The sequence below is a fragment of the Tenrec ecaudatus genome, chromosome 11 (genome assembly GCF_050624435.1).
Source record: "Tenrec ecaudatus isolate mTenEca1 chromosome 11, mTenEca1.hap1, whole genome shotgun sequence".
Classification (NCBI taxonomy): domain Eukaryota; kingdom Metazoa; phylum Chordata; class Mammalia; order Afrosoricida; family Tenrecidae; genus Tenrec; species Tenrec ecaudatus.
In genome coordinates, this window is record NC_134540.1 from 105,446,648 (window position 1) to 105,463,006 (window position 16,359).

The window sequence follows — 16,359 nt, forward strand, 5'->3', positions numbered from 1 at the left end:
TCACGTTAGACTTCTAACTAGCAATAAACACTACTAATGCAGAGGAAAACATATGACTGTAGGCCGTGGTTATCAGAGAAAGCTTCATGGCAAAACTAGACACAAGGAAAATGGAACAGACCCAAAACTACCACTACACGAATGAACTAGCAACCCATTCATTTGTTGGATGAGAGAGGAGCAGAACAGTGAGGTGCAGAAGAAGTCCAATTACATCTTTCAAAAGCATAATCCTTTGGTAATGCCTTAAAGATGTAAATACTGAAAAACTGAGGAAAATGAATCTAACTATGTCACATGAGGTGCTAATCCCTTACATTTGTACAGACTCTTGTACAACAGTAAAGGCAATGTCCTTCGGGGATGTACAGGGAAAAATTCATTAAAAAAATTAACTAGAGAGAAACTCTATGATCATTTGAACAGAATCCCAGGCTAGTCTGACACCTCTCAGTTTCACTTTTTCTTTGTGGTTTATCATACTGACCAGTTTTGGGGAGTGAGTTACTTCAACTCAAACCCTTCTTCTTGGCAAAACAGACAGCGGTTTCTACAGTAGTAAAGTCAGGTGGCCAAAAATAGAGTTCTTGGCTTAGTTTTCAGCGCCTTGGGCTTGGAGGCTAAGGCTTCTAATGGGACAGCAGCTCTTTGATGTTTCTCCTTCCTCTTTCTTGCTCTGGTTAGGTAGAGTTCAGGAGGCCACAAGCCAGGTCTGGTCTATTCCAGTCTCAGTTTGGAAGGGCAAGGGCCAGGGTGATGCTCTAGGGTTGAAATGGGGATGGTGGTAAAGAAAGAGGGGGTAAGGATGCACCTAGAGAGACCTTAAGGGAGCCAGGAAGTTGCGGAATAGGCTAAGATACAACCCAGCTGTGTGGTTACTGCTACTTCCCACTAGAACCATCTCAACTGCTGTGCGAGCCAGTCAGTGTGTCTCCTGGGCCTTGTACATGTACCTATATACTTGAGTATAAGCCGACCCAAATATAAGCTGAGGCACCTAATTTTAAAAATGCTCTGAAAAACTTGGCTTATACTTGGTATATACGGTATTTTGCTTGATGACATTTTTTTCTTTTTTGAAAAACAGTTTTATTGACATATAACTCACATATCCTATAATTCAATGATTGAAGTATATTTAAAATAGTTGTGTAATCATCACAATCAATTTTAGAATCTCTTCAATTTTCTTATTCATTGTTTCAGTGCCCCATTTCCCCCCAACCTAACTGTAAGAAACTACTGATGTAGTAACTGTCTCTATAGATTTACCTAACCTGGATTTCATATAAAGAAAATCATACAGGAAAAACCCCAGCTACAACAAAATTAAATACAGAAAAATCTCAATCCAAAAGAAAGCAGAAAGTATAAAGCAGAATAAGTTAGGAATGTGTTAAAAGGGAAAAGTAATGATAAGATGTGAAATTTAAATCCGACTCTACCTGTGTTAATCCACTTTTCAATGTACTCTGTCTGAGGGCAAGTCTATTCACATCTCTAGACAATGGCCCACGGAGTTCAACGGAGGCTTAATCCACATGGGGGCTCTGCACTTGGATTTTGGGCTTTCACTGTCATCCATCTTTCTGAAAACTGTGTGGGTGAAATGTAAACTCTAAGAAACTCCTCTGATCTTAGATTTTATTATTTACAATCCTTGGATCACACTGACTGGTGTGTTTCTACCACATGGAACTAGCTGGCACTTTCCTCAGGTGGCTGCTTATTTTAAGATAAGCTTTTAAGACCCCAGATGCTATTCTCTCTGATAGCCAGGTACCATCTGACTTTTTACACCCTCCTTTGCTATAGCACATTTATCTTCAGCACTCCCTTCCTGGTGAGCAGGGTTGCGTCATAAGAACTAAATTTTCTTACATTAGGGCTTATGGTTACACGCAGGCACAAAATCTATCCATATATCTAAGGTTTAGATATACTCCTGGCCCACTTTAGTGACAGCATTATAGGTCTCTGAAAGACAATTTAAGTAACCTCCCTGGGGCTCTTGGTAATTCTACTAAGTGCGAGTGACGTTATCTTTCTGATGCATGTGACATCTGACATAGTGGATCATCCTTCTTCTGAGTTATGGGTACATTTGAACAATAGGTTAACTTAATTTCAATTTCAGCTGACAAGAGACATATTTCCCATCTTTTATTGGGGGTGGGGGGATTCAATAAAGTAAGCATGACATCTTGCACACTTCTGTTTGAGAAGACACAGTAGTGCCAGGGAAGGACTACGAAAAAAGCAGCAGGATTCACACCTTGATTACTTACATAGGGAACAGGTGCAGGGCAATTGTCTACACTCCTGGCCCTCCTCCGGTTTCCTCATAAGTCAAATGAGGGTAACAGGTTGTTGTGAAGGTGAGGTGTGGTAGTGTGTTCACTGTACTGGGCCCAGGGCATGCCATATGGTGAGTCATCATGTTTTTCAAGGGCTTACCTCCAGTGGTACTGTTTCCTCCAGGCCACCAGAATCTACGATTTCTAATCTTCCCATCCCCCACTCCTTTGGTTTGGTTTTGGTAGAGAACAGAAGTAAATGCATGCTCAATCTTTTTGTAAGAAGGCAGGGCAAAGGGACAGCATGAGACAGACAACTAGCTTTTAAACATTTTCCACAAATTGAGCTCTCCAATTTAGGATCTCGGGCACAGGGAATTTACACCCATTGTTTGTTTTAAGGCTTCTTTACTATCTAAAAAGGTGTCCTGGTTGTGTGTGGTGAGTCACACACTGAGCTACTAATCGCAAGCCTAGCAGTTCGACCCCACTCGTTGCTCCAAAGGAGAACAATGATGCTGTCTGCACCTGTAAACATTTAAAGAGTCTTGGAAACCCAAAGGAGTGGCTCTACGCTACCCTAAGGGTTAGTATGAGTCAGCATGGACTCGAGGGCAGAGAGTATGGTTTGAGCTGTACTCTCTTTGGAGGCCTGTTTGGGCAGTGGTTGGGCGTTTGGCTGAGAGCTGAAAGGGTGGTGGTGTGAACTCCCCGGCCATTCAGAGAGAGAAAGCTGAAGCAGTCTGCTTCTGTAAAGATTATGGCCTTGGAAACCTGATGGGGTAGGTTCGGCTTTTTCCTACAGGGTTGCTAGGAATCAGAATCAACTCTCCACATCAACGCATTTACAGTCTTAACTTGATTTACCTGCACTTGAACTCTGACCATAAGTTATGGTGAAAACCACAGAGGTATGAACTTTGAGATGGCTTCCTTAAGACCTATCAGTGGAAGAGCATCTTTGGAACTGCATTACTGATTTCTGCACAATAGCATGTGCTTCCATCCATCTGTCCTTCCTTTGTCTGTAAATTTTGGGTCGTTTTCCCCTCCTCAATTTTAGCTGTACACAAAAATATATTAGTCAAAACTAATATTAGAACTTGTTGCCAGTAAATGTTTTGAAGATGAGGCAAAACTCATTAGTAAAAATGAGACTTGGGGCTTACTCATGAATTCCCCTCTTTTACTATCTATTGCCTCTGAAGGCTCATTCTTTTGCATGGCTCAAGATTACTTCTCCCCTCCCCTCTCTCATCCACAGGAGTTCAGCTGGCCAGTCTAAAGGTAGGTTAGCATTTGCTGAAACCCGGGAGGCGCTTTTCTGTGAAGGGTCTTGTGCTGGTTAGGTCTGTACCTCCTCCTCGGACAACAGCTTCTTGCTGCTATCACTGCACTGCTATTTCCCCAAACCAATGTGTACACCACTGCAGATGAAGCTCACGATACAGCCTGCACAAGGCCATGGCCTCCGTCTACACACACCCATGGCTCTGTATAGCTTCCTGCGTGACATCTGTTATTCCGTCCTGTTTCAAGAGTCTCTAAAGTCACCGCCAGTAAACTTATTTCTCAGCTCTCCCAACATGTTCCTTCTACTTCCCATGTCTCCCTCCTCCTGATTCCTGACTGCTCACCCTCTACAAGCTTAACAGAGCCCAAGCCTCGATTCCTACCTTAAACTAGTTTCTTTATTGACAACCCAATTTCCTTATTGATTTCCACCTCTGAACTTCTACAGAGGTTGCCAATTTAAAGCAGAGTAAAACACTGACTGCTGATTCATCTGTAAAACTGGAAGTTGGCCAAGACGATCCTTAAACTAACCATTGAGTTAGCTTTTCCTAATGAGTATCTTAACAGCCAAGACTGAAAGCGGAGCAGGTTTTGCTCCCAATGGCCCAGTTAGAACTACTGTAGAAATGATGTCTGCTTTTGGCAGGCCCTGGGCTAGAGCCCCCCCTTTGTTCTCCCCTGCACCACTCACCATCATGACCCGTGTTGATTTGGACTTCCAATGAGATAGGAACTCCTTCAGCAGTGCCTCCTACCATGACTACAGACCCGGGCAGTTCGCAAATGAAGAGGGAGTCACGGAGCATTCAAGGGAAAAAGACAGTGACGGTCTCAGTCTAAACTCAGGCTCTCAATTACAAACTAGGCCTCTTCTTCAGTGAACACTTTAAAGCTGGGATTTTTCAAAGTCTCACTCTTTTTTCTCTGTGCTCTGGTCTTGGTCAGGAGGACCATGACTCACTACACTGGAACTTCCAGTCTTCCTACTGCTGCAGTCACAAAACCATGTCTGTCGCCCATAGCAATAGGCTGCTGGCCTTGAACTCTGAGGTGAGATCCATGAAAGTAAAAAAAAAACAACCAAAATCAGAGTGTTCCTGAGAGGTTCACGGGTTCCTTTGTGTTCTTTATTAGAACTGTTTTATTTGGAAGTTCCTTGCGGATGTCTTTTTGTTCCCCCTTTATTAAGAAGGAAAACTTGCAAAATGATTATGAAGAAGGTTTTCACAAAATATCCCTACATAACATTATGCCTGCTTCAAGGTCTGCTTCTGAACCCATTTGTGGCTTTATAAACGATTAATATGTGACTTTTAGAAAGACTTAAAAGTTAGGATTTCTTTTTTTAATTATTTTATTGGGGGCTCATACAATTTTTATCACAATCCATACATCCATCATTGTGTCAAGCACATTTGTTGCCATCATCATTCTCATAACATTTGCTTTTTACTTGAGCCCTTAATATCAGCTCCTCATTTTCCCCCTCCCTCCCCACTTTACCTTCCCTAATGAACCCTTCATAATTTACAAATTATTATTATTTTGTCATTTCTTACACTGTCTGATGTCTCCCTTTGCCCACTTTTCTGTTGTCCATCCCCCAGGGAGGAGGTTATATGTAGATACTTGTAATCTGTTCCCCTTTCTACCCGACCTCCTCTCCACCCTTCAGGTGATGCCACTCTCACCACTGGTCCTGAAGGGATCATCTGCCCAGGATTCCCTGTGTTTCCAGTTACTATCTATACCAATGCACATCCTCTGGTCTAGCCAGATTTGTAAGGTAGAATTGGAATCATGAGAGTTGGGGAAGGAAGCATTTAAGAACTAGAGAAAAGTTACATGTTTCATCGTTGCTACCCTGCACCCTGACTGGCTCATCTCCCCATAACCCTTCAGTAAGGGGATGTCCAGTTGCCTACAGATGGACTTTGAGTTTCCACTCATTTACAATGATATGATTTTTTGTTCTTTGATGTCTGATAACTGATCCCTTCAACACCTCATGATCACACAGGCTGGTGTGCTTCTTCCATCTGGGCTTTGGTGCTTCTGAGCTAGATGGCCACTTGCGTATCTTCAAGCCTTTAAGACCCCAGACACTATCTCTCTTGATAGCCGGGCACCATCAATTTATCATAGGATTTCTTATAACATTTACATTTTCCTTATGCTAAGTACTTCATCATCATTTAATCCTTTAAAAAATTTCAATACCATGAATTTGTAGCACATTTTTCTTTCCCATGAAGAAATCAAGGTATAATGGAAACTAGAAAAGATTTTCTTACGGTCCCTTAATGAGTCAGTTTTGGAAAGGGATTAGAACTGACTGATCCTATCTTTTTGTTCAGAACTGTCAAAAAGGTCAGTATAATCAACTACAAAAGAACAAACAACCGAACAGTAGTAAAAAAGAACAGTAGTTTCTGTAAGGAAGTGCAGATTGAGATCAACAGCTCAGCTCTAATTTCACTTGAAAATAAGTTCTTGCATATAACTCTCATTTAATTTTCAGATTCTTATCAATAAGCACTGGTAACTTATTCCACATCTGATGCTTTACAGTTGTGTGCTCATAAAAGAAGAGTCATACAATAACTAGGTCTAACTGATCAGATTGCTTTGTTGAGAAAGAAGCGCAGGGACTTGACAAGGATGCTTTTTAAATTAAATTGCACCAAAAAATTGAAGAGTGTACTTAAAAGAGCAAAGTACCGAGAAGGGTACCTTGTGCCAAGTGACTAACTTTCAGGCTGCTTTGGGTCATCTGAGCATGGGCCTGTTTAGAATTTGTCACTCTGGATTCCAGGTGAATGTCTTTACTCTGTGCATACACTCAGAAATAGATGCATGTGTAGATGTAAGAATAGGAAGATGGTTCTCAGGGTTAATTTCTAAAACGATTTCTTGACCACTTGTGGCTGGGCTACGTTCTTGTAGGTGAGCTTGCCTTCCATTCTACTTTCTAGTCACAGTTGAGGAAGCAGGAGGACACTGGCTTGTTCAGACTCCGGTTTGACAGAAGGGAGGCAATAAACGGGTCTTGTGGGAAGGATGTTAATGGAATTGGTAGTGATATCAAGGGTCAAGGAAGCACAGGAGGCTTACCCAGAAACTGAGTCAGATGACAGAAGTTGTGCCAAGGGGAAGAAACCTTCCAGCATAAAGTTCCATTCCCTGGATCTTGCTAATTAAAAACACAGCATAGGATAATGACACATGCTACAACATGGATGAACCTCGAGAACATTATGCTAGTGAGAAGAAGTAAGTTATAAGGGACAATCTATTAGATGAATCCATTTATATAAAATGTCCCAAACAGACAAATCTATGACGATGAAAGTGGATTAATGGCTGCCCAGCACTAGGAAGGGTAGAAGAACTGGAAGTGCTTGCTAATGAGTGTAAAGTTTCTTTCTGCAGTAGTGAAAGTGCTCTGAAATGGATTGTGGGAGTTATTACAAAACTTTGCATACACTAAACACAAATGAACTGAGCAATTTAAGTGTGTGAATTATATACTATATAAATTCCATCTCAGTAGAGCTATTACAAATACAGCAAGGGCCCCAGAGAACTGTTAATCAGTAAAAATCTTCACTAAATTAAAATACTTGATTAATGATACCAATACTCATGATTTGTAAGGCAGGTATTAATCATAATGATGCATGCGTCAGATGGCACGTAACAACTGTTGTTGGGGGGAGGATAGAGAGAAACCGTTTTCACAGCCACAAAATGTTACTGAGAACACAGCTGTCTAACTTAGTTCACCCAAAACCTGAGAAGTGAGTGAAGCGCATGTGTGAGTCACGGTACCACACCTCTGTCTCCGTATGGAGGTGGTAATCATCCTGGACAGTCAAGCAGTCCAGTGAGGCGACGCGATAATGGATTCCATTGCCTCGTTAGTAAACTTCCCACTTGGCTTACACCAAACCCAAGTTACTTCAAGTGGGTTTCTTCTAATTCTGCTTCTAAAACTCCTGGAGATTTTACAGCGCTCCCTTATACAACGTTTATGTTGCGCTTATATGGCATTAACAGTCACAGCAAAAAGAGAAAATGGTCACCTAAGAGATGGGAAAAATTCTGAGAGAATTACAACTTCCTGATATAAAAGATAGGTACTGGCTGCTAACTGCAAGGTCAGTGATTCAAAACCACCAGCCACTTCATGAACAAAGATGAGGCTGTTCGCTCCCATACAGATTTATAGTCTCATGTAGGGTCATTATGAGTTAGAATCACCTTGAGAGCAGTAAGTTTGCTTTTTTTTTTTTTAGCTTGTGTTTCTTTTAAAAAGGTGCTTTGGAAGGCTCTCTGAAAGCAGTTGGCAGTACTTGTATAATTTTTTAGGGGAGAGGTTGGGAATTTATTTCTGTAAAGGGCCATATAGTAAATGTTTTAGGCTTTGAAGCTAATGAGGCAAAGTTAAGAATATCATGTTGGTACCTGTACAGGCATACGAAATATAAAAACCATTCTTAGTTCTTCGGTTGTACAAAAACAGGTGTTTAGGCTTATGAACCATAGGATGCCGACCTTTGTTCTCTAGAGGTCAATCATCCTTTAAGAGTAGTAACTACCAGGTTAGCGGCTAGGTCAAGACTCGCTCCCACTGCTAGAGAACCACAAGACAGAAGCCACTGTTGTAGTTGTTATTGTTGGGCGTCTTCCAGTGGATTTTGACTCATAGTAACCCCACGTGACAGAGTAGAACTGTCCCACTGGATTGTCTACATGGTAATCTTGAAGGGAGCAGACCATCAGGCCTTTTAACCTGAGGAGATGCTGGATGACTTCAAACCACCAACTTTTTGGTTAGCACTTGTGATAGTTAAGGTTTTATGTCAACTTGGCTGGCCCAGGATTCTCAAGTGGTTTGGCAGTTAAAACCTAGTAACCCCCCATGATGTAGCCTAACACAATATAATTGCCTCCATAATGGCTCTACTATGAGCAACCAATCAGCAAGATTAAGGTGGGGAACAACACTCTTACTCAGGGCACAGCTCTGATGCGATCAACCAAAGTTTCTCCAGGGGTGTAGCCTGCTTCCAATATAAGTGTACACTGTAGAAAAATCTATCTTTTTTCTGGGTCTGGATCCTGCATTTGGCACATGCACCTCTAATCCTTTGGACCTGAGCCAGCTGACTGCCATCTAACCTGCTAGCCTGTTATGTTTTTGCAGCTCTTCGGTTCATCAGCCCTTACAACTAAGTAAGGAGAAGCCTCCAGCCTATCACATAGCTGCCAGGACTTGGGTTTACCCACTTTCACAACCGCGTGAGCCAGTTACTCTTTATACATACCTATAAAAATGCCACTGGTTTTGCTTCTCTAGAGAACCCAGTCTAAAACAGCACCTGTGGACCCCCAGAACTCCTTGGTCAGTATCATAATCATCACTACTTACAAGATCCTCCTGGTCTATGAAGTAATTCTGTACAAATTATTTTTTCTTCATGATAGCCCAAGTAGAAAAGCTGTATCTAAATCTCCCTATCACTATGGTTGATCTTCTAACTAAAAGCTTCTTGCTCTTTCCATTGTATTATGCTGCTTATTTAGTATGAGCAGATGGGTTTCTTCTGTGAATATCAAAAAGAGAAACACAGTCACCGAGAAGCTGAAAAGTCACGAGCACCACAACCATCCATTAGTCATTGGCAGAGAAGATGCAATGATTCCTCTGCAGAGTTGGCTTGTGGTCACTCACGATCAGAGGTCAAGTTCTACCTCATCGTCATGAGTACAGTGAGCTGGGGTATACACCCACTCTTCATCCTCTCTCAACTGGTCTTTGCCCCCAGCCTCACTTTTTCAGTCCATCAATCATATTATGGTCATTTATGTTCTATAAAGGCAAATTTAATATATTCCCTCTGCCTGAAAGGCTTCAATGACTCACCACTTTTTGAAGGACAAAAAAAAAAGTTCTTTGCATGGTATAAGACCCTTTCCCCATGACCTGCCTCTGTCGTCTCCCCAGCTCCATCTTCCACTGTGCAGCAGGCAAATGCAACGCTCTGTTTGGATAGCTGTTTCAACCTCTTTGTGCCTGAATGTTGACATCTTCAGGTTCCACTCAGCGTCCTTGGATTGTACTGACCACTCCCCCCACACCCTCATACTCAGGGAGAAGTAGCTATGTCTATTATTTCTACCTTAAGGCTGTAAACAAACCTCACTAGGAACACACGCTTAGTCTGTTCTCGTTTATCTTCTTCTCAAGGCTGCGGCATTCTAACCTTCTAAGGGCAACACACTGCATCCAAAACAAAAGAGATATAAGTAGGTGAAACAACTAGATCCTGTGGTACAAGAACTCATATACAACTGAAGAAGAATAAAACACAAGCCTACGGAAAGTTTCATAATGCCTCCCCTCCCTCATTTCCCTTCCAGCACTCCCCTTGCCGCTGCGAGTACCACCATGATGGCGATGCCACTGCCGTGGGGCCAGCAATGTGTCGGGTGCAGAGCAAATGCGCCAGAGCAAGGTGCTCTCGGGGAAAGAGTGATGCATATCAACCACACTGCCTCCACATGAAGTATGGAAGAATAACAAGAAGCAGGAGAAACAGGCAGAAGCAGTGTAATGTAGTAAATCAGTTTTCCTCCCCACACTAGCATAGCAATGTGCGAGTTTCTACTGACACACAGGCCAGAGCTGTATGTGAGGTGCACCGGCCAGGAATCACATCTGGCTCACCCATATGGAAGGCAAGAACCCTTCCACGGAACCACCAAAGCTTTAAACAGGAGTCAGACTAAGCAAAACATGTGTTTGTGTAGGCGTGGGGGAGGCTGGCACAACATAAAGTTGTTTCAAGCAGAGAAAAGAACAGATGGGAAAGGAAGACATTGAGAAACAACGTGGGGCCGTGAGAAAGTTCCTCAGGTTAAACTAACTGGCTGTGCCAAGGCCATGGAAGGAGATGTGGCTACAAAGTAGTCAGGTGCCTGTGCAGTGAGTTTTACACTAAAATACAGCTAGAGTTTTATTTCAATGTATCCTTTTGTATTTCTTGAAGGCTACATATAGCTACTATGGAGTTAGTGGGAAGGAAACAATTAAGATAGATCTCTCTGTCGATAGATCTCCCTTGGAGGTAAATTGCTGGGCAGAATGGGGAAAGAGAGTCAATTGGGGGACAAAGATAATTAGATAACAAGATACTGCGGAAAACCAGATGTGGGATGATGGTGGCAGTGGGGACGAAGAGAGGGGGAACTTATGACTTACAACAAAGAGGTAGACTCAATAAGATTTAATTGGGGTGAGAGGTTGATAAGAGGAATATACAGATGTCTATGAGGAAAAATTCTAGCATCAAGCCGAGGTTTCCTAGTTTGGGTATACAATACTTTTTCCTCACTGTGTGGAGTGAGATGGATAAGCAAGTTTAGCCAAGCGATGGCAGATTGTCAAGTGTCCGGGGAACACTCCAGTGGAGATGTCTCGGAGCCCTGGGAATGGGGCCCACGAGAATGCAAGTTGGAATCCATATAACTCAACGTGGGTGCCATCAGTTTTAGACAATGGAGAAAACCAGTTCTTGGGTGCGTCACCTACTGAGCGCTTCCAGAGAGGAAAGCTCAGCTGACTGAGAAGTCTGACTTTTGGGAAACGACACAGGAAAAAGAGGTCAAGAGAGAGAATGCTATCATCTTAGGCAAGGCATGCATCTATCTGAGAACTGGATTTTTAAAATTGCCTTCTATTTATCGCCTTCTCTTGGTCTTTTCTTCTGTTCATCTTACAAACTACAATGAGATCGGTTTTCCCTCCAGAGTGAACTGTCACACTCCCTTTGTTATGGAGTGAACCTCATGTCACAGCCTCCCATCTCAAAACCTAAATCTGTTGTCAAGTTTAAGACTACCTCCCTCCATCATCAAAAGGCACCTTATTCCCCACCCTCCCCATTTCAACAGGGCTCCTTTTCAGAGTCTCTCTCCTAGAGATCCTCTCCTCTCCACTTATCAAACCCTGCCTATCACTCCAGCCTGCGCAGGCTTTGCTGACAGCAGCAGCGCACACTGCTGGCTCGCTTCTCCAGTCTCCCATCAGCCAGTATGTCCTTGCTTGTTCCAGGACAGTGATCTACTTCAAATGTAGCTTGTGGGGTCCCTAAAGTTGATTATAAACTCATGAAGGGAGAGGGCTTCTTCTTTACTTCTTCTATGCCCACAGATTAGCTATCCATCTTGGGCAGAGGGACTCAAGAAGCAATCGGCTGCTACTGAAAGTGACAAGTGAGAAACACAGGCAGATGGATGACAGCCGAGTGTCTAAGCTGTGGCCATATGGCGAGATGAAGGAAGACAAAACTGGGCCAAAGAAGCAGAAAAGAATACAGTGAGATAAGGCTCTAGCAAAATTTTGGAATGATTGATATAAAGAATGCAGAGAGGCCAATGTTATATATAGTAATTGGAAATGGAATGACTTTCTGACCAAGCAGATGCTGAGTTCTAGGAAAATACTAGAGTACCAAGTTTTAAAATAATAGATTTATTTAGAATTGTAATAATAAAAACTTGAGGTTGTCTACAATGAGATACAAGTATATTTTAAACCCATAGAGAAGATGGAGACAAAAGTTCTAACTTTGGGTTAAACAAGCAATTGGCTATATAACTGGAAAGAATGCGCTGCTTGCCAGTCAAAGTGGAGGAAGTGAAAATAAGTGACGGAAACCTGTGGGGAATTCTCATTACAGGGAGGCTAGCCGGTTGTAATGGTCAGGGACATTGGCCTTGGGACAGACACATCTGGGCCCAAATTAGAGGCCCCCCATACCAGCAGCTGTGCCCTGAGCAAGCAACCCATGCTGTCAGCCTTAATGGAAACATGTGTGTCTCTCAAGGCAGATGTTGGGAGTAGATGAAATATCACACACACACACACACACACACTCATTAGCATATGACTGGCACAGAGCCAGCACTTAAAAGGCATGGCTCTTTATTATTGAAAATTGGAACATGATAATTCTCCAAGCTGTGGGACTTAAGTTCTGTTTAGTGGGGTTGGGCAACACCATGACCTTGGTCTACATAAGGCTGCAAAGCCATCAATACCGGCTAACATTACACACCTCCCCCAAGAGAAGCTGTTCTCACCGTCCCTCTCCCAAAGCCACACTCACTGCCAATGAGTCGGGTCTGACTCCTGGCAGCCCTCTGGGACAGGGGTAGGCTTGCCCCTGTGAGTTTCAGAGAGACCAAAGCTTCATCTTCCTCCTGAGGTGCAACTGGTGGTTTTCAACTGCTGACCTTGTGGTTAGCAGCCCAACTCGTAACCTTTATGTCACCAGGACTCCAGCCATCACATGAGGGGTGAGCTAATTACATGTTTGACCAGTGTGGTCCACAAATGATGTTCTCAACATCCAAATGGTCTTTGGAGGAAGAAAGGTTCCCCCTCCCTGGTTTCAGAGTATTGGAAACAGTGTGTCGGACTAAGACCTTCGCTGTCCAGCACTAAGATCACTCACTGCCAAGGAGTATTCTGATGCATACTCAGTTCAGAGACCTCTTTGGGTTTCTGAGGATGTAAATCTCGGGGGAGCAAAAGCCTTTTCTCTCTCTTTTGGAGCAGCTGGTGGAGGCAAACGGCTGGCACTGTGGTCTGCATTACCCACTGTACCACACGTAATCTATCACCCCAGCAGCGCTCCTGCTGAGCGCGAGGCCGAGTACATAATAAGTACTAAGTACACATTGTGGGAAAAGAGAAATGGTATGTTTTCTCAGGTACTCGTTCCAATATAATTCTGTCACATAAGGTGCTTATACACACACAGACCACAATAATTTATTCAGTAGTGCTTTAATAGTGCACTTCTGGTGATATATCACATTGACTTGAACAAAACCTAAAGACAATCAAGTCAAACACAGCCAGGTTGAGCAGGCTCTGCAAGTAGTTAAGCTAATGACATTTAGGCATATAATGGCTATATTTTGTTGATATCTGTACAGCAGAAAAGAATGTACTAGAAGAAAATGTTCTTTACTGGCCAGCAGATGATTCAATGTAAAAGCCTTGGGCAAAAGCTGGGGAACTGGCATTCTGCTCAGGACTTAGAAATACTGAAGTAGGCAAGAATGACCTATGCAAATCGAGGTGCCCTGCAAGCAGCGAGTATTTAAAAAAAAAGACACATGTAGCAACACTTTGCACCAAGGTGTGGCTAAAATGAACGCACCCCCAGGAGGGCGGGGTTCTAATCTCCTTTATTCACTGATACCTGGAAGGTCCTACAGACTGAACACACGTGTGGAACGTATAACAAGCCCAATCCCTAAGGTAATGGAGCAAGTCCATCACATGTAAGACGACACAGTTTCTAAAACTGCTCCGGATACTGGCAGACATGGAGTTCCTTATCACTGGGGCACAAAATAAGCACGTGGTCAGGACTGTGTCTATTAAACTATGAGTATTTCCATTTTAAAAAACATTTTGTTGTAGTTCATAGGGAAGATTGCAGTCTTTGGTTTTTCTGAGTAAATTCTCCAAGTCCTCTTGGCGTTCAGCAAACAAGGTTGTGTCATGTGCACATCACAGATAGTTGATAAGCCTTCCTCCAATCCCGATGTCAGGTTCTTTTTCATAGTAATCCAGCTCCTTGTATCATTGGTTTAGTACAGAGACCAAATAAATATAGTGAGAGGCTAGAACCATGACACACACCTTTGCTGATTTTAACCTATTCAGTCACTCCAAGTTCTGTTGAAAAAACTGCTTCTCGCTGTGTACTGGTTCCACATGAGCACAATTACATGTTCTTGAATTCCCCTTCTTCACAACGTTCACTATTGTTCGTTCACCTTGGGTGTTATATTTCTCTCAGAGAACTCATCTACTACTTCGCCTTCAGCTCTCGTCACTCCATGGCTTCTTGAAGAGAAATCTGCATTTCATCTGTAACCATGACAGGTAGCTGTTTTGTTGTTGTTAACATTTTATTGTAAATCGAGTGGAGGTTTACAGAGCAGATAATCAGTTTACATTAAACAATTCACACATATTTCACATCATCTCATTCATCGCAATCCTCTCAATTTAACATCACTCCCACCTCCTTTCTGCGCTTACTGCCTCTACTGCTCCTTCTCTCCTAACATTTTTGAACTTGGTCCTTGGGCAAATGCTGTCCCTTCAAATGGCTGATGATGCTAAGGTGTGTGTACTTCACTAGTGTTATTATTTCCCTTATAGACCTGCCTATTTGTTGGCTGAAAATTGAGCCATGCGGGTAAGTTCAGTCCGAGACCCGAATGGCAACTAGGGACCATAGACTTTGGGGTTCCACCAGTCTCCCAGATGGGCCTTTTTACCAGACATTCTAGAGTCACGTCAGATTTAAATACATTTGCAGCTAACAGCCTTTGCGTCTCCGTTTCCCCTGTAGTCTCAGCCACTGCGAAGGGGACTTTCTTCCTATGCCAGATATAAACTATGGGATTGGAGTCGCACATGTCCAATGGGCCTCCATACTCTATTTCACTTTTCCAGGCCATGGTGAGGCCCTGCAGACCTCCCTCCCACCTCAAATACAGACAGGAGATAGGGATTTAAGAGAGAACAACACCCTCTCCTATGATCCAGAAAATAGACTCTGAGGACAAGCAAGGAGGAGCCCAGTGTAATGGATCACGGAAAGATCGGGTCCCAGGTTCTGGCCTGAAATACAGTTAATACTTCCCCCCCCCCCCCTGCTTTCCTTGAAAGACTCGAACACTGTAAGATATGACAAAATAATAATTTATAAATTATCAAGGGCTCATGTGGGAGGGAGGGGGGAAAATGGGGAGCTATGCCAAGGGCTGAAGTGGAGAGCAAATGTTTTGAGAATGATGACGGCAATGAGTGTACAAATGTGCTTTCCACAACTGATGTATGTATGGTTTGTGATAAGAGTTGTATGAGCCCCAAATAAAATGATTTAAAAGAAAGAAAGAAAGACAAGTACAGTACCAGGTCATTTGGGTATAGCAAGATTTGTAAATAAACTCTCAATGATACATGATGATTCAGTCATTGTCAATTGTTCCCTTGATAATTTTCTCACTGCAATGTTCCTCTCATTTCTACCAAGGACAATCAAGAAGTTTGACTTCACTCCAGAGCACGTGATAAGCACTTTCACAGGAAGACACTGTGGCTTCAACAAGATTATAAAAACAGATAAATATCCCATCCTCCTAACTAGGTTGGTGTTTCTCTAAGAAATACATGCTTATCTACCATAACTGGAACAGGGATGTCTAGTTTGACCAATCTTTCAGTTGCAATTTATTTATCCTCCTCAAGACAATGAGAGTAGCCACTGGAAGAGATTCATATTCTCTTTGGAAAACTGCCCAATCTACTGGTCACGCACAGATAGAGAACGTAATCTCAGAACCACAGAGGAAATGTTTACTTAGACCACCGAGTATTTTTTAAAATTCTGTTAACATTACTGTTTTTTACCTGTGGCTGTCTTTGCCGTCGCACCTGGGCAAACTGAGAGAGCATCAGCTGTCGATCAAGCTGCTCCATTCTTTGTTGTCTCTGGATGTCTACTGTTGCTCCCATCCCAATTCTGGCTTCGCTGGTGGGCTCCGAGGTGGCAAAGATGGGCTCAAGGGTCCATGAAAATAACTTTGCCAGCCAGCTGGGGACACAGAGCACCTGGTGGATTTTTAACACGCTGCTGTTATAGCACATACCAGAAACCTGAAAGAA

At 42.9% G+C, this 16,359-nt stretch overlaps 1 protein-coding gene across 1 annotated transcript in view; it reads right to left on the reverse strand.

The window, feature by feature from the left end:
- Nucleotides 1-16,359, reverse strand: part of UBAC2 (UBA domain containing 2) — a 208,263-nt gene that overhangs the window by 37,701 nt on the left and 154,203 nt on the right. The window contains exon 7 of the mRNA XM_075563460.1: nucleotides 16,105-16,350. Coding sequence (XP_075419575.1) covers nucleotides 16,105-16,350 — 246 coding nt within the window. The remainder of the gene's footprint in view (nucleotides 1-16,104; nucleotides 16,351-16,359) is intronic.